The sequence below is a fragment of the Excalfactoria chinensis genome, chromosome 28 (assembly GCF_039878825.1).
Source record: "Excalfactoria chinensis isolate bCotChi1 chromosome 28, bCotChi1.hap2, whole genome shotgun sequence".
Lineage (NCBI taxonomy): Eukaryota > Metazoa > Chordata > Aves > Galliformes > Phasianidae > Excalfactoria > Excalfactoria chinensis.
In genome coordinates this window covers 731,496-754,147 of record NC_092852.1, presented here as the reverse complement: position 1 = coordinate 754,147, position 22,652 = coordinate 731,496, and the positions used below count along the sequence as shown (strand labels likewise).

At 49.8% G+C, this 22,652-nt stretch overlaps 3 protein-coding genes across 3 annotated transcripts; all 3 read left to right on the top strand.

Moving 5' to 3' along the window:
- The first annotated feature begins 1,718 nt into the window (after positions 1–1,718).
- Positions 1,719–5,971, top strand: LOC140263252 (keratin, type II cytoskeletal 7-like). The gene is made up of 9 exons (XM_072358073.1): positions 1,719–2,339; positions 2,924–3,138; positions 3,367–3,427; positions 3,657–3,752; positions 3,908–4,072; positions 4,523–4,648; positions 4,828–5,048; positions 5,492–5,526; positions 5,634–5,971. The coding sequence occupies exons 1-9, from the start codon at positions 1,719–1,721 to the stop codon at positions 5,969–5,971; spliced, it is 1,878 nt and encodes a 625-aa protein (XP_072214174.1).
- Positions 5,972–10,034: 4,063 nt separating this feature from the next.
- On the top strand, positions 10,035–13,922 carry LOC140263251 (keratin, type II cytoskeletal 7-like). The gene is made up of 9 exons (XM_072358071.1): positions 10,035–10,652; positions 11,431–11,645; positions 11,831–11,891; positions 12,029–12,124; positions 12,280–12,444; positions 12,573–12,698; positions 12,902–13,122; positions 13,424–13,458; positions 13,546–13,922. The coding sequence occupies exons 1-9, from the start codon at positions 10,035–10,037 to the stop codon at positions 13,920–13,922; spliced, it is 1,914 nt and encodes a 637-aa protein (XP_072214172.1).
- A 4,293-nt stretch (positions 13,923–18,215) lies between these two features.
- On the top strand, positions 18,216–21,891 carry LOC140263253 (keratin, type II cytoskeletal 6C-like). Its single transcript, XM_072358074.1, has 9 exons — positions 18,216–18,889; positions 19,315–19,529; positions 19,699–19,759; positions 19,874–19,969; positions 20,125–20,289; positions 20,418–20,543; positions 20,733–20,953; positions 21,232–21,266; positions 21,369–21,891. The coding sequence occupies exons 1-9, from the start codon at positions 18,380–18,382 to the stop codon at positions 21,635–21,637; spliced, it is 1,698 nt and encodes a 565-aa protein (XP_072214175.1). The 5' UTR covers positions 18,216–18,379; the 3' UTR covers positions 21,638–21,891.
- Positions 21,892–22,652: the final 761 nt, after the last annotated feature.

Sequence of the window (22,652 nt, the reverse complement as noted above, 5' to 3'; positions counted from 1 at the left end):
TAGGTGTCTGGGTGATATTTCTGGAGCTATTCAAACAACTGGAGATATCAGGAGTTGCTGGTGTGGATTTTCAAGAAGTGCCTAATTGCTTGTGTCGCATGGGAACTTCGGAGAGTCTTGTTAGACAGCACAGTTAGATGCCCAAATAGCCACAACGAGTCTGGGGCTTCAAAATGTCCTCAGTGGCTTTGAAATGATCACTCTGATTCCTCTACTGCTGGGGACTATGGAAAACTCATGGGGAAAACGAACTGCTTAGTAAAACTTTGATATATGAGAGAAGAAATGTTTGGTAACTGGGTTTCCATAAGGAAAAGCTGTAGAATAAATAGAATCACAGCATTGTTTGAGTTGGAAGGGAGCCTTCAAAGTCATCTGGTCCAACTCCCCAGTGCACGGTGCTTGCTCAGTAGTATTTCTGCAGGTTTATCTTGTAAACTAAATCCCCCTTGCTACCAACATAAAAAAAATGGAGCGTGTTGGTAAACTTCCACCTTTCTAAAATCCTGCTTTAGGTAAGCTAAAAAAAAAGACACCTTCCCATGTTCATAACAGAGGGCTCAACACAGCTCACACCATTCTACCTGTCTGCCAAAAATATATTTGCATATAAATGCCAAAGGAAGCCAGGTAGTTGAAAAGCATGCGTTTCCTCCAGTGAAAGTTATTGTGCGCTCTGTTCTCTCCATTTTATGTGTCTACAAACAAGGTGAGCTGTTTAGCATCCTCTGCCTCGCTAATTGCATGTCAGCAGTTGCAGCATTCATTATGTGGGCAGCTCGTTTTGCATGCCTCCTTCTCTCCGCCTGTTCTCAGGGCTGTCCGCCCGTCTGTCCACACTTCCCGCGGTAGCAGCTGACTTGCTGAGGTTTTCCCTTGCTCTTCTCATGGTCAGTCACTTCCTGAAGCCTTTGGAGAGCCCTAAGGGGGTTTCCCATTGGCATTTCTCCATGGATGCAGAGGCTGTCTTGTCACAAAGGCTGCAGTGTTCAGTGAGAGCTTCGCCCGACAGCGGGTGAATTTCCAACTCCAGCCATTGCCATGGCATCTCCACTCCAGTAGGGTTTTATTTATCGAAAAGATGCAAAGCCTCATCAAAATGCAATTTGCTGAGCCCTGGCTCTGGATTGAGAAACTACTTCTCGAAGCCAAAGGCAATTTTCCACGTAAAAAAGAAGGCTAAGGGTGTAACATAGGTGTGTTTTGGGAATTGTGTAAGCTGTGCTACAACTTGGCATGAGCCGCAGCGCTTGCCTGCCATGGGGCTTTGGAGTGAAAGATGAAAATAAAGATAAACGTAAGCAGGGAAACAACCACAATGGATGAAAGGTGAAAGAAAGCCACGTCTGTCACAGTGGGACTGTTAGTGCGCCTCAGGAGTACATGGTTTCTTAGTCAGAGCGCTGCCCTTTGGTAGACATGGTTGTATCTTTTTTAATTTTCTTCTGCATTGTAGGGTGTGTTTCTGGGTAGGGTCAATGTTTGGCAAATTGAAGATGAAAATCTGTAAACCACGCCAAGCTGATGAAGACAGCAACTGTCTCCTCCTTCACGCCCATGCAAACCCAGCCCACCTCCAGAAACAGATAAAAGAGTGCATTGACTGCCCTCGAGTCAGAGGGACTTCCTTCCCTTCTCCTTGCACTCATCTTCTCGCCGCCCAGCTCCATTCATCCTCCTCCTCCTCTTGATCTTGACTCCACTTGGAAGAAGCAGCCATGTCTCGGCAGTCTGTCTGCAGAAGCTTTGGGGGAGGGAGCAGAAGGGGCTACAGCTCTTGCTCCGCCATTGGCGGTGGCTTTGGAGGAGGTGGTGGCAGAAGCAGGAGCAGCTACAGCTCGTACTCTGTGTCCAGGGGATATGGATATGGAGGTGGTGGACGTTGTGGAGGCTTTGGCAGCAGGAGCCTCCATAACATGGGGAGCAGCGGAAGGATTGCCATGGGTGGATGCTACAGTGGTGGAGGTTATGGAGGCAGAATGGGTGGCTTTGGTGGAGGCTACGGAGGGCTAGGAAGCTATGGAGGAGGAATGGGTGGAGGAATGGGCGGCTTTGGTGGAGGAATGGGTGGTGGTGGTGGTGGAATGGGCGGCTTTGGTGGAGGAATGGGTGGCTATGGTGGAGGAATGGGTGGTGGAGGAATGGGCGGCTACGGTGGCCCAGGCTTTGGCTTTGGTGGCCCTGGTAGAGGTGGCCCTGGCATTCAGCCCGTGCAGGTCGACCCAACCCTGCTACAGCCAGTCCACGTTGAGATCGACCCCCAGATCCAGCAAGTGAAAAACCAGGAGAAGGAGCAGATCAAGACTCTTAACAATCAGTTTGCCTCCTTCATTGACAAGGTGAGGGAGTGGGACTGGGATTAATTAAGGGCAAAAATTTGGAGGAGCTGCCAAGCTCTGCAGAAACTTCCTTTTTGAGCTAAATATGGGCAGGCTAAGGTGCTCAAGAAGAGCTTTTTCTCAAGTACTGCTATGGAAAAGATGAGAATCTCTCTTCCAGATGAGATCAAAGCTGTATCTTCAGGGCTTTAATCTAGCCTGTTGCACCAGGTTCACCTAATAGGTTATTCCTGCAAGGCTAAACGCCTCCAAACTTCTTCAGGTTTCACTTCTGCACTCTTCCCTTTCCAAACTCCCTCCTATGTAATTATTCTCAAGTGTAGGGTTGCTTTTCTTATTTTTCCCTCTCTTGGTTTTCAAATATGCAATCTTCTTTATTTTGGACTAGAAAACTAATGTTTCTAGGCTACCTGCTATAAGGGAATGTGTTGGAGTTGGTGCTGCACCCTTGACTTGAACATGACTTGGACATTTCCTCCTTTCCCTCGTCTTGCAATTGACTCAACAACAGCCTTTGGCATAATGACACAAAGAGCTGACCACTCTTTGTACATGGTGTGCATCCTCCACGTGTTGGCTTTCAGGTGCGCTTCCTGGAGCAGCAGAACAAGGTTCTGTCCACCAAGTGGGAGCTGCTGCAGCAACAAGGGCCCTCAGGACCCAGGAAGAACCTGGATATCATCTTTGAGAACTACATCCAGGGTCTGAGGAGGCAGCTGGACTCCATTCTGGCACAGAGGGGACAGCTGGAATCTGAGCTGCAGAACATGCAGCAATACGTTGAGGATTACAAAAACAAGTAAGTACAGAGATGAGAACACAGAGAGCAATGCAAGCAGCTGGCAGCAATGGTAGCCTGCACCTTGCTGGTTATTTTCCTTCACGTTTGTTCACTTTGTGGTAATTATGAATGTAGGTTTGTCAGTCTAAATATTATATTCGTTCTTATTTTGCATTTCTTTTTGCTTTTGTGTGGCCTTAGGCAAGAAAATTCAGGAAACTCAGCTTGTATTTTAACTTTCCATAGGTATGAGGAAGAGATCAACAGGCGCACAACAGCTGAGAACGAGTTTGTGGTGCTCAAGAAGGTGAGTCATGGGCACAGTTTGATTGCTTGAATGTTAAGCTTTGCCTGGGCTTTGGGGGGATTTCTTCTTGGGTGGGAAATCCAAAGGAGATTGTGTTGTCTGTAGGCTGCTCTTTGAAGTTTCTTCTTTCTTGTATGTCTGAGAAATGCTATCAGAGCTGTTACTATTAGCACTGAGCAGATGCTGTGGTTACTATTGTTTCCAAGAGGAAATGTGATCTTTCCTGTAGGATGTGGACACTGCCTACATGGCCAAGGTGGAGTTGGAAGCCAAGGTGGGAGGTCTGACCGATGAAATTAACTTCCTGAGGGCCATCTATGAGGAGGTAGGAGCCTTTCCTAGGCTGGGATGTATCAAGGGTGAGGAGGGGAGATGTGGCTCAGGACCTTGCCTGTGGACGGGTACCCATGGGGATGTGTGTGGAGCATCCCTTGGGTTCCTCTGCTCTCACGCTCAGGTTTACTCTTGTGTTGGTTTCAGGAACTGGCTCAGATGCAGACAATCAGCCGGGACTTGTCTGTGGTGGTGTCAATGGACAACAGCCGGCACCTGGACATGGACAGCATCATCGAGGAGGTCAGACGCCAGTACGAGCAGATTGCCCAGAGCAGCAGAGCTGAAGCTGAGGCTTGGTACCAGAGCCAGGTGAGCTGGGAAGCCCTTGAGGGAGCCTGCAAGGAGGCTGGAGATTGCAGATGAATCATGTGAGGTCTGTAAGCCAGCAGTACTGGAGCCTGTACAAGGAAGTCGCAGGGAAAGTTCTGACTCTCTCTTTATAACAAGTCCAGTGTCTCACTCTGGTGAACCGTGCCCAGACCATCAGCATAAGTTAGCTAGGAAATGCCAGGACAAAGTAGCTTTCTAGAATACAAAGAATGGTTGTTAGTGTAACTAAAATCGATCTCAGAGTTCAAAAATGAGGGAAACAATAGTAACTGAGTCTCAGATACATGCTTCACATTGAGATGAGCATCAGAGTTGTACTGACCATCAAGATGGGTTCTTTTAGCAGAATGATATCTAGAAAAGCAGACAAGTCTTGGCAAGGCATCAGGAATGATTCACTGAAGGTTTGCTTTGTGTCTGTTCCATCAGTATGAACAACTGCAGAGCACAGCTGGGATGCACGGGGACAGCCTGCGCAACACCAAGATTGAGATCCAGGAGCTGACCAGGAATATCCAGCGGCTGCGTGCTGAGATTGAGGCTGTGAAGAAGCAGGTAGGGATGTGGGGCTCAAATGTTGGCTTTAGACTGTGGGACTAAACTGGGTTCTTCAACTCTACCACTATTGGCTTTGTAGAGTGTTGTCTTTTATCCTTGATTCTTCCAGTCTGGGTTTGAGGACTGGTGGTAGGGGACAAAATGTGATCTGAGGAGCTACCTTTCTTCTTCCTCAGAACCAGCAGCTGCAGGCAGCTATTGCTGAGGCTGAGGAGAGAGGTGAAATGGCTCTGAAGGATGCCAGAGTGAAAATGGAAGAGCTGGAAGGTGCTCTGAGCAAGGACAAGGAGGAGCTGGCTCGCCTGCTGAAGGAGTACCAGGAGATGCTGAACACCAAGATTGCCCTGGATGTGGAGATTGCCATGTACAGGAAGCTGCTGGAAGGAGAGGAAAACAGGTAGAGCATTTCAACTTTGACTGAAGGGGGGTCTTGCAATCTGGGAGGTACCCCTCAAATTTTGGGGTCATAGTGCAATCTCAAAGTGTGTTTCCCAGTAAAAAAAGGTTGATTTTCCATTTGTACCCTGGATTATGTTTGAGGTTATCAGGGTGGGCAACTTGTGACCAATTAGTTCCAGTTCATCCATAAATCAACTTTATTCTGTCATATGCAAGTGTCATAAAGAACTTGAGGTTTGGAAGAACCTCGCTGTGAACAGGGATTATCAGTGCTACCCTCCTTAAATACTTTAGTGACAACAGCATATGTGAAACAGGAATAGATAGACAATAAAATAAAAGATAATCTCTTGAGGGTATGATGGTATAATAAAAATAATGTTCTAAGGATTTAAGATGACTCACTGGGTAACAAAAATGTACTCTTTTTTTTCTTTGCAGGCTGTGCAACGATGGAATGTCCAACATCAATGTCTGTAAGTACGCTTAGGTTGAGAAGTTTGGTGGGCTGTTGAGTCGTGGGTTGAGTCTCAACTGAGAAAACCTTCTGTTGTCCCATGTGTAACCTCTGCGTCTCTTCCAGCTGTGGTAGGCAGGACCACCATCTCTGGAGGAAGAGGAGGCATGGGAGGAGGATTCGGAGGCAGCGGCATGGGAGGAGGATTTGGAGGCAGCGGAATGGGAGGAGGATTCGGAGGCAGCGGAATGGGAGGAGGAATGGGATCCGGAGGTGGATTTGGAGGTGGAAGCTCCGGTGGCAGCTGTGGAATGGGAGGAGGAATGTACAGCGGAGGCTTCTCCTCTGGAAGTGGAAGAATGTGCGGCTCCGGGGGTGGCAACTTCAGCTCTGGTGGGGGATCCTCCTCCATACGGAGATGCGTCACAACCACCTCCGTCAAGTCTTCAGGAGTGAGGTTCTGAGCCCTGACGGCCGACTGAGAAAGAAACAAAGCATCTCCTCCCTTCCCCCGGCAGCAGCCCAGCCTCCTTAAATCCATCTCCGGTACCCCACCATGAAACAAACTGTGTCTGTCACGGCCAGCATGAGCCAGCTGGTCTACCTGGCTCATCCCCAACATGGGAGCCTGGTGGCCGTGACACACTGCTCAGCAGCCTCCTACCCAGTGAAGAAATAACAGCGTGAGCAAAGTCTCACCCGTGGATACCCCGTACGGAGAGCTGATTTCAAGGAGGAACCGCTCTGCCTTCCTTGCTGCGTTGTACATTTCTGGCTACTCTGTGGCAAATGTGTATAAAACCACTCTTTCTTCCTCTGTCCTGATGGCCGTAGCCCTGGGGTGCTTCTGCATGCAGTACATCCTGTTGCTTCCATTCACTTGTGTCATGGGTGGTGGTACACGAGGGTCAAACGGGACTCCTTCTGTGGCTGCAGGTGCCCAGAGGACTTTTTTTAATGAGAATCAAGCTTGCTCTTGTGTGCCCTGCCCCCGGTGACATGGGCAAGATGTACTGTCCCCACCTCCCTCCCTCTTCTGTTCATTGTATGTCCTTGGGATATTGCCATTCTCAATAAATTGCAGAGAACATTTGTGACGTCTTCTTGTCGTTGTTTTAGAAGTTACTTCTCAGCAGAATGAGTACAGCCATGGGAGAAGTGAGCTGGTGGGATCTTTGGTTGTTCTTCTGCTGAGTGCTTATAGGCTCTGCCTGGTGAGGTGTCACCTGGTGTGAGAATCTGGGCACCATGATGTCAGAAGGACATAAAACTATCAGAGAGATCCCAAAAGAGGGCTACAGAGATGGGGAAGGGCCGGGTGAGCAAGGGATATGAGGAGTGGCTGAGGTCCCTTGGTTTGGTCAGCCCCTCCCATGAAGATAACATGCTGACCACATCCCCATCAGATCTACCCATGGATGAGACATGCATGCCATGTTGGGTGGGGAAAATGCCAGTGGCCCTGTGTGCAATAGTGAGAGGGCAGCTTGGAAGATGTCTGTGAGAGTAGAAGTGGATGCTGACCATGAAATGAGCCTTGGGTACTTGAGGTGGTGGCCATGAGCACTAGCAGTGTTTGAGACCAGCAGCTGGGGAGGGACAGTCCATCCTGACCCATGGGCAGCTCATCCCAATGGGATGTCTGAGAAGTTGGGTCAGTCTCTCAGTGTGTCTGCTTTATAGAGTGAGTGGGAGAGGTTGGGTCTAGCTGGAGGGGATGGGGAGCAGGGTGGGCAGGATGCTGATGCGTTTGATCTGAGCTGGGCTCCAGCTCCTGCACCTCAAGCAGAGATCAAAGAGACAGAAACCGCTCTCAGTAGTGGTGTGGGAGTCCCACAGCGACTTGCTGGGAGCTGCTGTGTCCCCGCAGTGGGTCAGGAGATGCAGCCCAAGACCAACTCCAGGCCATGGGAAAAGGCTGTGGGGTCTCTAGAGGGGTCTTCTCATCCCTTGGAGCAGTGGGGGAGTTGGGGAACACAGCTCCGTTTGTCCCCAGAAGAAGAGGATGGGAAGGCAACGCCTCTGAGCAGCTGGGCCTTTGCCAAGAGCACTTTGGGTTTGGCTTGGTGAAGTGTCAGTGGCTTTGGTACCTAATTTTAGCTCTGTCTCTTTTCAGTCTCATCATCTGAGTGAGGAACCCTGGCGGCATCTCTGCCTGTGCTGCCTCCGGAGCTTTGTGCCAGGACCTTCATTCTGTGCAGGACCCAAAGCTGTATGTTGGTGATGTCTGCAGCTGGGTTCAGCATCAGCTTCTCAGCCAAGTCTGGTCTTTGCTTTGTGTGGACATCTGTGCTGTGCATGGCTCCTTGTGTAAGAGATCTGAAGGGATTGCTGGAGCCCAGGCTGCCTATCGAGTTTCACCTGGAGGAGGCTGATGCGACTCCAGCTCTGCTATAATCTTCCCATCTTGTCTGGAGACGTCAGAGTGACTCAATCTGGGCGTCTTATCTGGATGAGCTGAGCGTGGTCAGCACCCAGGCATTTGGCTGAGTGAGCACATTTCCCCCAGTTGTGGAGCTGCCGTGTGGGATGTTACAAGCAGCTCGTGCTGCCACCTGAGAAAAGCATCTCCCAATGGCATTTGGCAGCGTGGAGGGAGGCCATGAGCAGACACAACCTGCTTTCTCCCAACCAAACCCCAAGTTCCCCTTCATTTCTCTGGGGACACCAACCAAAGAAGAAGACCGTTCTCTTGGAAGGCAAAGTGTCCCTGTCCCAGTGTTGGGATGGTGCCCGTTCTCCAGCTGTAGCCTGTGGCACTGGGCGAGCTGCAGACAGCTGGAGAACCCTTGGCCAACATTGCTTGACTCCCTTGGGTGTACCATTCCCTACCCTCCCATGTCCCATTGCATGAAGGGATTGGTGCCCAGCATCCTCCCTCACAGTGACATCCAGAAGCATTTATGTTGTTCTGTGGGCTGATTTTCCCAAGTCTTTGAAGTGCCTGTGGCTGAAGGCTGATACCTGTGATATTTTCAAACAGCACTTCATTGCCCAAGTCTGAACGGTGATTCTGAATGTTAATGTTCACACTCAGATCATTTGAACAGCCTTGGATTCACACTTAGTGTTGTTTTAAATCTTTTGAAGGTCTTTAATATATATTTTCTTTGTCATTTCTTGATTACTTGCCCTGGCTGCATACCAGAAATAGTGTGAATGTTATTACTTACTTCATACATTAATCAAAGTACTTTCCGATATCCAGGCAGACAATGCACACAGAAGGTGTTTAAAACCCTATTTACAGGTCTCTGCCTCCCTTTAACCATTGCCTGTGTCCTGGTTTCTTTGAAACACTTCTACATTTGTTTTATTTTATATTTTCTATCCTTCATTTGGAACTTTGGGAATAACTGTTGTAAACTTCATTCACATGCAAATATAAAGTCAGCCTCTTTCCTTCGAGGATGTCCTATAGAGTACACTTCTTACCTTACCCCAAGGGAAACTTGAAAAATAAGAGTATATATTATGCCTTAGGAGTTGAAATCCTTCCATTCCACAACATTTTTCCTCACTGGTTGTCTCATCATTGGAAATAACCAAGTAAGGAAGAGATCAGCATCATTGCCCAAAGCAGGTGGAAGCCCTCGCCAGCTTGAATTATTAATCTGCCTTTCCGCTTCTGTAGTGCTTGTCTCTCTGCCCTCGGTCACAATCAGCTCCATGAAGTGTCCCATCCTTCTCCCAGGGTTGTCCTTCTCCATCACTGATAGATGAGCACAGGAAAGGAGCAGAACAGAGCATGGTGTGCCATCCTCTCTGCTCCAGCTTTCCAGCTCCCAGCTCATGTCTTCGGATTTGAAGAGAATCAATGGGAGGGCATTTAACCTGCAGGGTGAAGACACTCCCATCCTAAGCACCAGCACTCCCACCTCAAGATGCCATGCCTTCCTAGCGGGAGAATATGCTGAGTCTCTTCAAACTTTGGTGTCACGAATTCCCATTGAGGATTGGGAAACTTCTAATATGCCGAAGGCGATTTAACCTATAAAAAGGAGATTTAGGGTGTGTGTGATGAGTTGTGAAAGCTATATTATAGCTGTTATTTCATCAAAACTTCTCCTTTCCATGAAGGTTTGATTGGGAAGATCTATATCTGCAATTATTTGGAGCTATTAAAGAAGGTTGGGAGTCCAATGAGGGGCTGCAGAAAAGTTCATTACCATGCAAGATGGTTTCCCGCAAGTCATAAACCTATGAGAGCCCACTTAGTCACTGAGACCTATTTCAATGTTCTTTTATTCACTTCTATATTGCAGGGTGTGTTTCTAGGCAAGCCCAAATAAGGTAAAGCTACACTGGGGATCTGTCAACAGCACCATGCTGATGAAAATAATCAACTGGTTTCCACCTTCACACCCAAGAGCTTCAGCCCACCTCCAGGAGCAGATAAAAGGGAATGCCCGAAGCTGTGGAGACAGAGAAGGCTGTGCACTCTTCTCTCCACATCTGTCCTCAGCAGCACAGCTCTGTTGGTCTTCCTACTCTTCCTGACTTTGACTCTGCTCGGAAGAAGCAGCCATGTCTCGGCAGTCGGCCTGTAGAAGCTTTGGAGGAGGGAGTAGAAGGGGCTACAGCTCTTGCTCTGCCATTGGTGGTGGCTTTGGAGGAGGTGGTGGCAGCAGAAGCAGGATCAGCTACAGCTCGTATTCCTCATCCAGGGGAGGTGGAGGTGGTGGACAGTGTGGAGGCTTCAGCAGCAGGAGCCTCCATAACATGGGTGGCAGCAGAGGGATTGCTGCTGGTGGGTGTTATGGCAGTGGAGGCAGAATGGGTGGCTATGGAGGAGGAATGGGTGGCTGGGGCAGAGGAATGGGTGGAGGAGGAATGGGTGGCTATGGTGGAGGAATAGGAGGAGGAATAGGTAGCATTGGTGGAGGAATGGGTGGTGGTGGAATGGGTGGCATTGGTGGAGGAATAGGTGGAGGAATAGGAGGAGGAATGGGAGGAGGAATGGGAGGAGGAATGGGAGGCTTTGGTGGTCCTGGCTTCCCTGGAGGCATCCAACCAGTGCACGTTGACTCAAGCCTCCTGCGGCCGGTCCATGTTGAGATCGATCCTCAGATCCAGCAAGTGAAAAACCAGGAGAAGGAGCAGATCAAGACTCTTAACAACCAGTTTGCCACATTCATTGACAAGGTGAGAACTTAGGACCACTCTTACAAGGAGATGAGCGCTTTGAACAGATTTCTGTATGTGCAAAGGGAGTACTTTCCATACAGTCACGTTTAATGTTACTTGACAAAGTCTGCAAGACTGATGCCTTTGCAAGAAGTTGCTATTCAGGTCTTATTAAGTAATACTGAACAATGAAACGGGTTCTCATGCTAATGGAGGATTAAAGGCAGCATCATCAGGACATGCTGCAGGTTCTCTTACCCTGTCATTTCTTCAGCTTAATTTGTAGTGATTCAGGGTAAAGTCATTGTCTTGTATTCAAATGTCCTAAAGAGATCTCATTACTGTAGTTCTATTTGGTGTCACTTTCTTTTCAAGGAACCAATCCTATAAATGTAACAGTGTTAAATACATTTCCAGTGACCTTGGATGAATTTAATTTCAAACAGAAACTAAAGAAAGACAATCTTTGGAGAAGAACAGAAGAACAATAAATGAGACAGTACTTGCTTTATTGACTCAGCTTCACCTGAGATGAAAGTAATGTCCAAAACTGACATCGCGGAGAGAATGGAAGTTACTTTTCCAATTGGCAAAGAGTTTGGCTGTAATGAGATTGTCAGAATGGCCTCAAAAACAGTAATGTTGTGAATCATCATGCACTTTCGAAGCTTGAAAGCTTGAGTTAGCCACAGTGGGTAATGCCCATGGCTTCCTGGCAGAGCAGGAGGTCTGAGGAGGCTGATGTCCCCCGGGATCCCAAGGTGGAGGTCTCACACAACCCTCTGTGGGCTTTCAGGTGCGATTCCTGGAGCAGCAGAACAAGGTTCTGTCCACCAAGTGGGAGCTGCTGCAGCAACAAGGGCCCTCAGGACCCAGGAAGAACCTGGATGTCATCTTTGAGAACTACATCCAGGGTCTAAAGAGGAGGTTGGAGTCTCTGCTGGGACAGAGAGGAGAGCTGGAATCTGAACTGCAGAACATGCGCCAATATGTGGAGGAGTACAAAACCAAGTAAGTGCGGAGATGGAGAGAGCAAAAAGACAGGAGAGTTGGGGCAATTGGAGGCGTATCCAATGTGTGCCCGTTCCTTGGGGGCTCTCCAGGAGTGAGAGAAGGGTTCTGTGGAGGAAAGAGGAGGAACAACCACTGCTTGATGAGCCGTGCAGGAGACTCATCTGGCTTGTCTTCTATTACAGGTATGAGGAAGAGATCAACAGGCGCACTGCTGCAGAGAATGAGTTTGTGGTGCTGAAGAAGGTGAGTGCAGGGGACAGGTTGGCAGAAGGATGGGAGGGGGCAGTTCTGGGACAGAAGGCTTCAGGTGGGAGGCAGTGCTCGCTGGACACTCGTAGGGTGGGAAGAAGCCATGGTCTAGAGTGAGATCTTTCTTGTAGGATGTGGACAATGCCTACATGGCCAAGGTGGAGTTGGAAGCCAAGGTGGGAGCTCTGTCCGATGAAATTAACTTCCTGAGGGCCATCTATGAGGAGGTAGGAGCCTTTTCTGGGCTGGTCTGGATCAAGGGTGAGGAGGGGAGATGTGGCTCAGGACCTTGCCTGTGGACGGGTACCCATGGGGATGTGTGTGGAGCATCCCTTGGGTTCCTCTGCTCCTGTGCTCAGGTTTATTCCTGTGTTGGTTGCAGGAACTGGCTCAGATGCAGACAATCAGCCGGGACTTGTCTGTGGTGGTGTCAATGGACAACAGCCGGCACCTGGACATGGACAGCATCATCGAGGAGGTCAGACGCCAGTACGAGCAGATTGCCCAGAACAGCAGGGCTGAAGCTGAGGCTTGGTACCAGAGCCGGGTGAGCTGGGGAGAGCCATGACACCTGGGATGGTTCCTTGCTGCCAGATGTCTCTGTGCAATGGGGCAAGGGGACTTTTGGGTTCTGGTTTGGTTGTCTCATGGAGTTTTCTATGCCTGTGCCATCAGTATGAGGAGCTGCAGAGCACTGTTGGAAGGCACGGGGACAGCCTGCGCAACACCAAGACTGAGATCCAGGAGCTGACCAGGAATATCCAGCGGCTGCGTGCTGAGATTGAGGCTGTGAAGAAGCAGGTAGGGATGAAGGGTGTCTCACTGGATGTCATCATCTGAATGGGTAAAAAATAATGACTTTGGATTCTGGGGAAAAATGTGTTCTTTAACTCTACCACTACTCTAGAGCACTGTCTTTTATCCTTGAACTTTCATGTTTGGGTTTGAGGACTTTTGGTCGAGAATAAAATGTGATCTAAGAGGGTGCCCTTCTCCTTCCTCAGAACCAGCAGCTGCAGGCAGCCATTGCTGAGGCTGAGCAGAGGGGTGAGATGGCCCTGAAGGATGCGAGGGCAAAAATGGAAGAGCTGGAAAGTGCCCTGAGCAAGGACAAGGAGGAGCTGGCTCGCCTGCTGAAGGAGTACCAGGAGATGCTGAACACCAAGATTGCCCTGGATGTGGAGATTGCCATGTACAGGAAGCTGCTGGAAGGAGAGGAGGACAGGTACATTGCTTATTTGTGTCTTCTTAACCTTTCCTGACAAACCATGTTATGTGCAGTTGAAGTCTTTACATATCCCTCTGGTGATAAACCTTATATATTACATTTGAGGTAGTTTTAGCCAGAAACATAACTTTTCCACTTTTCTTGCAATGATAGTTCATCGTTCCTCATTTTGTTTAGGAACATTTGTGAAAATCAGAAAGAATAGTGAACACAGAGCTAGATAATATAGCTTGGAGTATTCTAAGCCAAGGAAACTAGCATGTTCTCGAAGAATAACCCTTTCTTTTTCCTCTCATAGGCTGTGCAACGACGGAATGTCCAATGTCAATGTCTGTAAGTATCTGCAAAGCAGTGGTAGGCTGCATCTCACCTGAGGAAGCCTGCTCACTGGCCTTTGTATAACCACTATGTCTCTTCCAGCTGTTGTAGGCAGGACCACCATCTCTGGAGGAAGAGGAGGCATGGGAGGAGGATTTGGAGGCAGCGGCATGGGAGGAGGATTTGGAGGCAGCGGCATGGGAGGAGGATTTGGAGGCAGTGGAATGGGAGGAGGATTCGGAGGCAGCGGAATGGGAGGAGGAATGGGAGGTGTATGTGGATCAGGAGGAGGATTTGGAGGTGGAAGCTCTGGTGGCAGCTGTGGAATGGGAGGAGGAATGTACAGCGGAGGCTTCTCCTCTGGAAGTGGAAGGATGTGCGGCTCCGGGGGTGGCAACTTCAGCTCTGGTGGGGGATCCTCCTCCACACGGAGATGCGTCACAACCACCTCCGTCAAGTCTTCAGGAGTGAGGTTCTGAGCCCTGATGGCCGACTGAGAAAGAAACAAAGCATCTCCTCCCTTCCCCCGGCAGCAGCCCAGCCTCCTTAAATCCATCTCCGGTACCCCACCATGAAACAAACTGTGTCTGTCACGGCCAGCATGAGCCAGCTGGTCTACCTGGCTCATCCCCAACATGGGAACTTGGTGGCCGTGACACACTGCTCAGCAGCCTCCTACCCAGTGAAGAAATAACAGCGTGAGCAAAGTCTCACCCGTGGATACCCCGTACGGAGAGCTGATTTCAAGGAGGAACCGCTCTGCCTTCCTTGCTGCGTTGTACATTTCTGGCTACCCTGTGGCAAATGTGTATAAAACCACTCTTTCTTCCTCTGTCCTGATGGCCGTAGCCCTGGGGTGCTTCTGCATGCAGTACATCCTGTTGCTTCCATTCACTTGTGTCATGGGTGGTGGTACACGAGGGTCAAACGGGACTCCTTCTGTGGCCGCAGGTGCCCAGAGGACTTTTTCTAATGAGAATCAAGCTTGCTCTTGTGTGCCCTGCCCCTGGTGACATGGGCAAGATGTACTGTCCCCACTTCCCTTCTTCTTCTGTTTGGGATGTTGCCATTCTCAATAAATTGCAGAGAACATTCACTATGTCTTGTTGTCTTTGCTTTGGAAGTTACTTCTCAGCAGAGTGGCTATTGCCATGGAGGAAGTAATATGGTTGCCCCGAGCTGATGGAGCTCTCAGGCATTGGGTTTGTGTGGTGGCAGGGGTGTGGGTTCCTTGTAGCTCAAGGTATTCTATGATTCGGTGATTCAGTTCCCCTTGACTTCTATAGGTTATAGCACTGCCTGAAATCATGAGGCCACATAGGAGGGGCTCTGGATGCTCAGTCCTCAAATGAGCAGTAGATGGGTGCAGCCAGGGAGCCCAGAATAGAGGAGTGCTGGAGTCTGGGGAAATGTGGGTAGGTCCTTATATAATCCTACCCTGGGAATCACCATTTCCACTGCAGATGTCATCACTTACTGTGTAATTAAACTATCCAGAGACAATGGATTTACCCATGCCATAATCTAGGGCTTGGTCTTTATGCAGAGTAATGCACTTGTTACTGTTCTACTCATGGCGCAGCTCACCGCAGCGTTCTGGTGACACAGAAACAGACCTAAGAAAGGAGTTTATTTGTCTCTTTGTCTTCATAATCACCAGGAGGAAGACATGTACATGGTATGCAGAAATGAGGAACAGAAAACTCTGTTCCTGGGGCACAAATGCTGGCATAGAGTAGTTGCTAAACCAGAGGAGACCCAAACACAGTGATTGTGATGGAATAAGACAGTGGTGTGGAGGGAGCAGACATCAGATCACCCTGTAGCTGTGGCTGCATCTGAAGGTGCTGCCCTGGAGTGGACTCTGCTCTGTGGTAGGGAAAGCTGACAACAGAAAGAGTCCTGTAGGCAGCAGCTGCCAGTGCTGGTAGATGTGAATGTTGACTGTGCTGCAATGCACTGAGCAAGGTCAACAGCCATAAACAACAGTAGTGTTTAAGACCAGCAGCTCCTCCTGCTCTCCTCTTACAAGCACTAGGAAGATGAGGGGCTGGGGAGGGATGGTCAGCTCGGACCCATGGGCAGCTCATGCCAATGGGATGTCTGAGAAGCTGGGTCAGTCTCTCAGTGTGTCTGCTTTATAGTGAGAGGGAGTGGGAGAGGTTGGGTCTAGCTGGAGGGGATGGGGAGCAGGGTGGGCAGGATGCTGATGCGTTTGATCTGAGCTGGGCTCCAGCTCCTGCACCTCAAGCAGAGATCAAAGAGACAGAAACCGCTCTCAGTAGTGGTGTGGGAGTCCCACAGCGACTTGCTGGGAGCTGCTGTGTCCCTGCAGTGGGTCAGGAGATGCAGCCCAAGACCAACTCCAGGCCATGGGAAAAGGCTGTGGGGTCTCCAGAGGGGTCTTCTCGTCCCTTGGAGCAGTGGGGGAGTTGGGGAACACAGCTCTGTTTGTCCCCAGAAGAAGAGGATGGGAAGGCAACGCCTCTGAGCAGCTGGGCCTTTGCCAAGAGCACTTTGGGTTTGGCTTGGTGAAGTGTCAGCGGCTTTGGTACCTAATTTTAGCTCTTTCTCTTTTCAGTCTCATCATCTGAGTGAGGAACCCTGGTGGCATCTCTGCCTGTGCTGCCTCTGGAGCTTTGTGCCAGGACCTTCAGTCTGTGCAGGACCCAAAGCTGTATGCTGGTGATGTCTGCAGCTGGGTTCAGCATCAGCTTCTCAGCCAAGTCTGGGCTTTGCTTTGGGTGGACATCTGTGCTGTGCATGGCTCCTTGTGTAAGAGATCTGAAGGGATTGCTGGAGCCCAGGCTGCCTATCGAGTTTCACCTGGAGGAGGCTGATGCGACTCCAGCTCTGCTATAATCTTCCCATCTTGTCTGGAGACGTCAGAGTGACTCAATCTGGGCGTCTTATCTGGATGAGCTGAGCGTGGTCAGCACCCAGGCATTTGGCTGAGTGAGCACATTTCCCCCAGTTGTGGAGCTGCCGTGTGGGATGTTACAAGCAGCTCGTGCTGCCACCTGAGAAAAGCATCTCCCAATGGCATTTGGCAGCGTGGAGGGAGGCCATGAGCAGACACAACCTGCTTTTTCCCAACCAAACCCCAAGTTCCCCTTCATTTCTCTGGGATTGTCCTTATCTGTCCTGGGGACACCAACCAAAGAAGAAGACCGTTCTCTTGGAAGGCAAAGTGTCCTTGTCCCAGTGTTGGGATAGTGCCCATTCTCCAGCTGTAGCCTGTGGCACTGGGCGAGCTGCAGACAGCTGGAGAACCCTCAGTCAACATTGCTTTAATCCCTTGGGTGTGCCATTCCCCACTCTCCCCATCCTCTGAAGTTATTGGTGCCCAGCATCCTCCCTCCCAGTGACGTTCAAAGGTATTTACTGCTCTGATTCCTGTAGCTTCTCTGCGGGCTGATTTTCCCAAGTCTTTGAAGTGCCTGTGGCTGAAGGCTGATACCTGTGATATTTTCAAACAGCACTCGTTGCCCAAGTCTTATGAAAGATCCTGAGATTTCAAACATAAATTGTTCATTCCACATTGGAAGCTCATACATAGTATATTTATGACTGAAATGCTCAGAGTGCTGCATAATGTATTTCCCTTGACATATATCGGTTTCTTTGTTTGGAGTCGAGCATTAGGAATTTTGTATTTATGTTTATACTCACAACTAAAATGATACCCCGAAGGCATCTGCACGATGTCTATCAGATGAATTTCCTATTTCAGAGCCAGATACCTTGAAGCAGCTGCTTGTGTCTGAAAAATTACATTTCTCTAAGGTTAACTTAATCTTCCCACCAAAGATTCATCTGTTCTTATGTGTCTTTGCTGTAGCTCTTAAAACATTCATCATGAACATTGCAATACTGTAGCTCTACTTCTCAAGGCATCCGAGCTTCTTCATCCTTCTTGTTACCCCTTATTTGGAAATGATCAAATATGATGATCTCAGCTTGATCATTTGCCAATTTAAGTCAAAAAATGCTACTTTCTCAAGCCATGGTTTTCCCTGCCTGTATTTTTCTGCTGTATTTCTTCCTTCGGTCATCATTACCACTTACAGTGTTGGAAGGGTCCTTCGATTCCTCTGCAGGTTCAGCAGTCCTCGTGCCCGTCAGAAAAGCAAATGGAAGGAGCTCAGTCATCCCCATTCTCTTCTTCCTTCTGCTCTGGTTCTTGGTGTCTCAGAGCTCAGGTGCTGGAAGAAATGTTCTCAGGGAGTTTTCCCCTGAAGAAGGCACTCCCATCCCCAGCAATGGGGATAAGCCTGCTCTTTGGAGAAGAGCTAAGCACCTCCTTTCTGGATAATAAAGAAATGCTGACCTTTGTGAAATGTTAATGTGTGGTATTCATGCTTTACACCACGAAACTGCTTCTTGGAAAACCATCAGCAGTTTTCCACATAAGTAGGAGATTCGGGGTGTGCTTGGGGGAATTGTGAAAGCCTCATTCTTGCTGATTTCCACCAAAATGCTTGCCTGACACTGAGCCTCAATGCAAGAGATCCGAATCCAGATAAACCGAGAAATTGTTAAGAGCGGATGGAAAGGTGGGAGGAGGGAAGAACATGACTACATCGCTGTAAAATATATTTTTCCAGATGACACAAAGATATGAGAGTCCACTTACTCACTGAGTCCTGTTCCAATGCTCTTGCTCTTTTATTCTCTTCTGCATCGCAAAGCGTATTTCTGGGTGGAGTCAACAATTTGGCAAAAATCTGTTAACCGCACCAAGCTGATGAAGACAGTAAATTTGTTTCCTCTTCACACCCATGTAGACCCAGCCCACCTCTAGAAACAGATAAAAGGGAATGCCTGGAGCCGTGGAGCCAGAGAAGACTGTGCACGCTTCTCTCCGCATCCATCCCCAGCAACACAGCACCGTTGGTCTTCCTACTCTGCTCAACTCCTCTTGGAAGAAGCAGCCATGTCCCGGCAGTCCGTCTGCAGAAGCTTTGGAGGTGGCAGCAGAAGGGGCTACAGCTCTTGCTCTGCCGTTGGAGGTGGCTTTGGAGGAAATGGGTGCAGAAGCAGGATCAGCTACAGCTCCTTCTCCACGTCCCGGGGAACTGGAGGCGGCGGACGCTGTGGAGGTTTCAGCAGCAGGAGCCTCCACAACATGGGTGGCAGCGGAAGGATTTCCATGGGTGGCTCTTATGGCGGTGGATACGGATGTAGAATTGTTGGCCTCGGTGGAGGCTATGGAGGAGGATTTGGCAGCATTGGAGGAGGTGTAATTGGTGGAGGAGTAGGCAGCTTTGGTGGCCCTGTGAGAGGCGGCCCTGGGTTCCCTGGAGGTATCCAACCGGTGCAGGTTGACCCAACCCTCCTGCGGCCGGTCCATGTTGACATTGACCCTCAGATTCAACAAGTGAAGTGCCAGGAGAAGGAGCAGATCAAGACCCTTAACAACCAGTTTGCCTCCTTCATTGACAAGGTGAGAGGATGAAACCACAATGCTTTGGGAATGGGGACTCTGGGGAATTCTTATGGGTTGGGAAGAGGGAAGAATCATGCTTCTCAGCTCCATGTTGGAAGGTCTGGAAAGCAAGCATTGTTCTTCTCATTGAGTACTCCTCAATGAGGAGCATGAGAGTTCATTCACAAGAATAAAACGAATGAAAGATCTAGCACTACAGAAAATTCAAACGTAGTAGAGAAGAAGTCAAATTAATGTATAATTGAAGGAAAAGAGGATAAAGAAAGGAGGAAACATTCTCTTCGGAAACAGGCATTGAAAGTCATGGTTGTGTTGGTCATTGGAGAAATGATTCCCTTGGCTTCCACAAGGAGGTCTGAGGAGGCTGATGTCCCCCGGGATCCCAAGGTGGAGGTCTCACACAACCCTCTGTGGGCTTTCAGGTGCGATTCCTGGAGCAACAGAACAAGGTTCTGTCCACCAAGTGGGAGCTGCTGCAGCAACAAGGGCCCTCAGGACCCAGGAAGAACCTGGATGTCATCTTTGAGAACTACATCCAGGGTCTGAGGAGGAGGTTGGAGTCTCTGCTGGGACAGAGGGGAGAGCTGGAATCTGAACTGCAGAACATGCGCCAATATGTGGAGGATTACAAAACCAAGTAAGTGCATGGATGGAGAGAGCAAAAAGATAGGATAGTTGGACAGCATGCATGTCTCCAATGTCTTCCTATTGCTCCAGGAGCTCTCCAGGGGTGGGAGAGGGGTTCTGTAGGGGGAAGAGCTTGATGAGCCGTGCAGGAGGCTCATCTGGCTTGTCTTCTATTACAGGTATGAGGAAGAGATCAACAGGCGCACTGCTGCAGAGAATGAGTTTGTGGTGCTGAAGAAGGTGAGTGCAGGGGACAGGTTGGCTGGAGGTTGGGAGAAGGAGGCTGTGGGTCAGAAGGCTTCAGGTGGGAGGAGTGGGAAGAAGCCATGGTCTAGAGTGAGATCTTTGTTGTAGGATGTGGACTGTGCCTACATGACCAAGGTGGAGTTGGAAGCCAAGGTGGGAGCTCTGACTGATGAGATCAGCTTCCTGAGGTGCATCTATGAGGAGGTAAGAGTCTTTTCTGGGCTGGTCTGGATCAAGGGTGAGGAGGGGAGATGTGGCTCAGGACCTTGCCTGTGGATGGGTACCCATGGGGATGTGTGTGGAGCATCCCTTGGGTTCCTCTGCTCCTGTGCTCAGGTTTATTCTTGTGTTGGTTTCAGGAACTGGCTCAGATGCAGACAATCAGCCGGGACTTGTCTGTGGTGGTGTCAATGGACAACAGCCGGCACCTGGACATGGACAGCATCATCGAGGAGGTCAGACGCCAGTACGAGCAGATTGCCCAGAACAGCAGGGCTGAAGCTGAGGCTTGGTACCAGAGCCGGGTGAGCTGGGGAGAGCCATGACAGCTGGGATGTCCCCTTGATACCAGGTGTCTCTGTGCCACGAGGCAAGGGGACTTTTGGGTTCTGGTTTGATTGTCTCATGGAGTTTTCTATGCCTGTGCCATCAGTATGAGGAGCTGCAGAGCACTGCTGGAAGGCACGGGGACAGCCTGCGCAACACCAAGATTGAGATCCAGGAGCTGACCAGGAATGTCCAGCGGCTGCGTGCTGAGATTGAGACTGTGAAGAAGCAGGTAGGGATGAAGGGTGTCTCACTGGATGCCTGCATCAGGCTCAAATGTTGACTGTAGGCAGTGGGATAAAACTCTTTTCTTCAGCTATCAATACTGACTTTGTAGAGCATTTTCTTTCACCCTTGACCCCTTCAGTCTGGGTCTGAGGACTGACATCTGATCTAAGAGGGTGCCCTTCTCCTTCCTCAGAACCAGCAGCTGCAGGCAGCTATTGCTGAGGCTGAGGAGAGGGGTGAGATGGCCCTGAAGGATGCTAGGAGGAAACTGGAGGAGCTGGAATGTGCTCTGAGCAAGGACAAGGAGGAGCTGGCTCGCCTGCTGAAGGAGTACCAGGAGATGCTGAACACCAAGATTGCCCTGGATGTGGAAATTGCCATGTACAGGAAGCTGCTGGAGGGAGAGGAGAACAGGTGAGTCTTGATGCTGTCCTACCCTAACTAAGGTAAGGTATAGTGTTAGGACATCCTTAACCTTGGGATGAGCTGAGTGTTGGGGTCATATTTACTATATTTTCCCCCCAAGTTCTTATGATTAAAATATAAGTGAGGTTTTCAGAGGGACTGTGTCCTAGTGTTACTGATGGGCATTAAAAGAAGCAGCAAATCAATGAAGCACCTTGGTGACTGCACTGACCTGATGAACTCTGTGTTGCACTGCATTGACATCTTGTGTTCCTCTCCCTGCATAGGCTCTGTGGTGACAACCCATCCAACGTCAATGTGTGTAAGTAGCTGTGCATCCTCTTTGCACTATGATTTCTCCCATTTTTGGCTGGAAGTCCCAGGCTGCCCCTTGGCACACAGTGATCCTCTCCTTCTTTTGCAGCTGTGGTCGGCAGAACCACCATTGCTGGAGGCAGAGCTGGAGGCTTTGTTGCCGGCAATGGCATGGGAGGAGGAGTCTGCACAGTTGGTGGAGGAAGCATCATCGGAGGCAGCTGTGGAGTGGGAGGAGGAGTGTACAATGGGGGCTTCTCCTCCGGGAGTGGGAGGATGTGCGGCTCTGGAGGTGGCACCTTCATTCCCACAGGAGCATCCTCAGTCCGGAGATGTGTCACCACCACAACGGTGAAATCTTCGGGCATGAAGTACTGAGCCCCAACCTCAGTACAGCCAAGGAAAGAAGCATCGCCCACCTCCAGCCTGCGGCACATTCCCTCACACCCAGACCCAGAATCCTGCAAAGAAACGAAGCATCTTGCCTCCTCCCCGGAGGCAAACAGCAGCAGAACACCACCCTCTTGGCACAGCTGCTCCTCTCCCTGCTCCACCAGTCTCCAGGGATGAAACATTTATGGCCCCAATAGGAAATATCTCCCTCGGGGTTACCTGTTGCCAGAGAGTTCATCCAAGAGCCCTCCCTCCCTCGTGCCAGGCTGGCTGAGCAGAAGCGTGAGCGGATCTGCTCTTTCCTTTCCTTTCTGAGGTCTCTTTTTCAATGGCCATGTTCTCCTTTGCGCCTCCCGCGCGTCCTGCATGTTGCCCACATGCTTGTTTCAGCTGTATGCATGGAAGCAGAAGAAATGTGGCAATGCCCCATAGTCAGGCTTAGGAGTGAGAAGAGGCTCTCCAGAGGATTCAGCATTTTTCATATTTTATAGATTTGTTTTGCTCTTCTCCTTCACAGCTGACATGTGCATGGCCCTATTGCAATCCTTCTGCTACTGGAATTTTACTGCCTTGCTGCTTTCTACCAACACCCCTCCCCCTGAGTTCTTTCATTACCAATAAATTGCAGACAGGTGAAAAAATTTCTCTGTGTGTGTCATTAAATGCTACCCAGGGGAGGGTCCAGAGGGGATGTGGATGTTGCTCCTTGGGATGTTGCTCCTTGCAACTTGGGCAGTTGGATTGGGATGTCTTGTGTGGGGCCATTGGAATACGGCAGTTGGATGGGATGTTCTGAACATGGCCTTTGGGATATGGCAGCTGGGAAGTGGCAGACTGAACGCAGCCATTGGGTTGTGGCCGTTAGCCAGTGGTGGTTTGAAGATGGCCGTAGGGATGTGGCCACTGGGATCAGCTCAGGGCACACACAGCTACCCTGCTTCCACCACACTGAATCCCTGCTGTGGTGGCATCTGGAATTCAAACAAGATGTGCTGGAGAC

Coding starts and splice junctions, on each gene's coding strand:
- LOC140263252 (XM_072358073.1), top strand. CDS start 1,719: ATGTCTCGGCAGTCTGTCTGCAGAAGCTTTGGGGGAGGGAGCAGAAGG. Junction 4,073..4,522: donor AGGCTTGGTACCAGAGCCAG/GTGAGCTGGGAA, acceptor CTGTTCCATCAG/TATGAACAACTGCAGAGCAC. Junction 4,649..4,827: donor TTGAGGCTGTGAAGAAGCAG/GTAGGGATGTGG, acceptor CTTCTTCCTCAG/AACCAGCAGCTGCAGGCAGC.
- LOC140263251 (XM_072358071.1), top strand. CDS start 10,035: ATGTCTCGGCAGTCGGCCTGTAGAAGCTTTGGAGGAGGGAGTAGAAGG. Junction 10,653..11,430: donor TTGCCACATTCATTGACAAG/GTGAGAACTTAG, acceptor GTGGGCTTTCAG/GTGCGATTCCTGGAGCAGCA. Junction 13,459..13,545: donor AATGTCCAATGTCAATGTCT/GTAAGTATCTGC, acceptor TGTCTCTTCCAG/CTGTTGTAGGCAGGACCACC.
- LOC140263253 (XM_072358074.1), top strand. CDS start 18,380: ATGTCCCGGCAGTCCGTCTGCAGAAGCTTTGGAGGTGGCAGCAGAAGG. Junction 19,970..20,124: donor TGAGGTGCATCTATGAGGAG/GTAAGAGTCTTT, acceptor TGTTGGTTTCAG/GAACTGGCTCAGATGCAGAC. Junction 21,267..21,368: donor CCCATCCAACGTCAATGTGT/GTAAGTAGCTGT, acceptor CTTCTTTTGCAG/CTGTGGTCGGCAGAACCACC.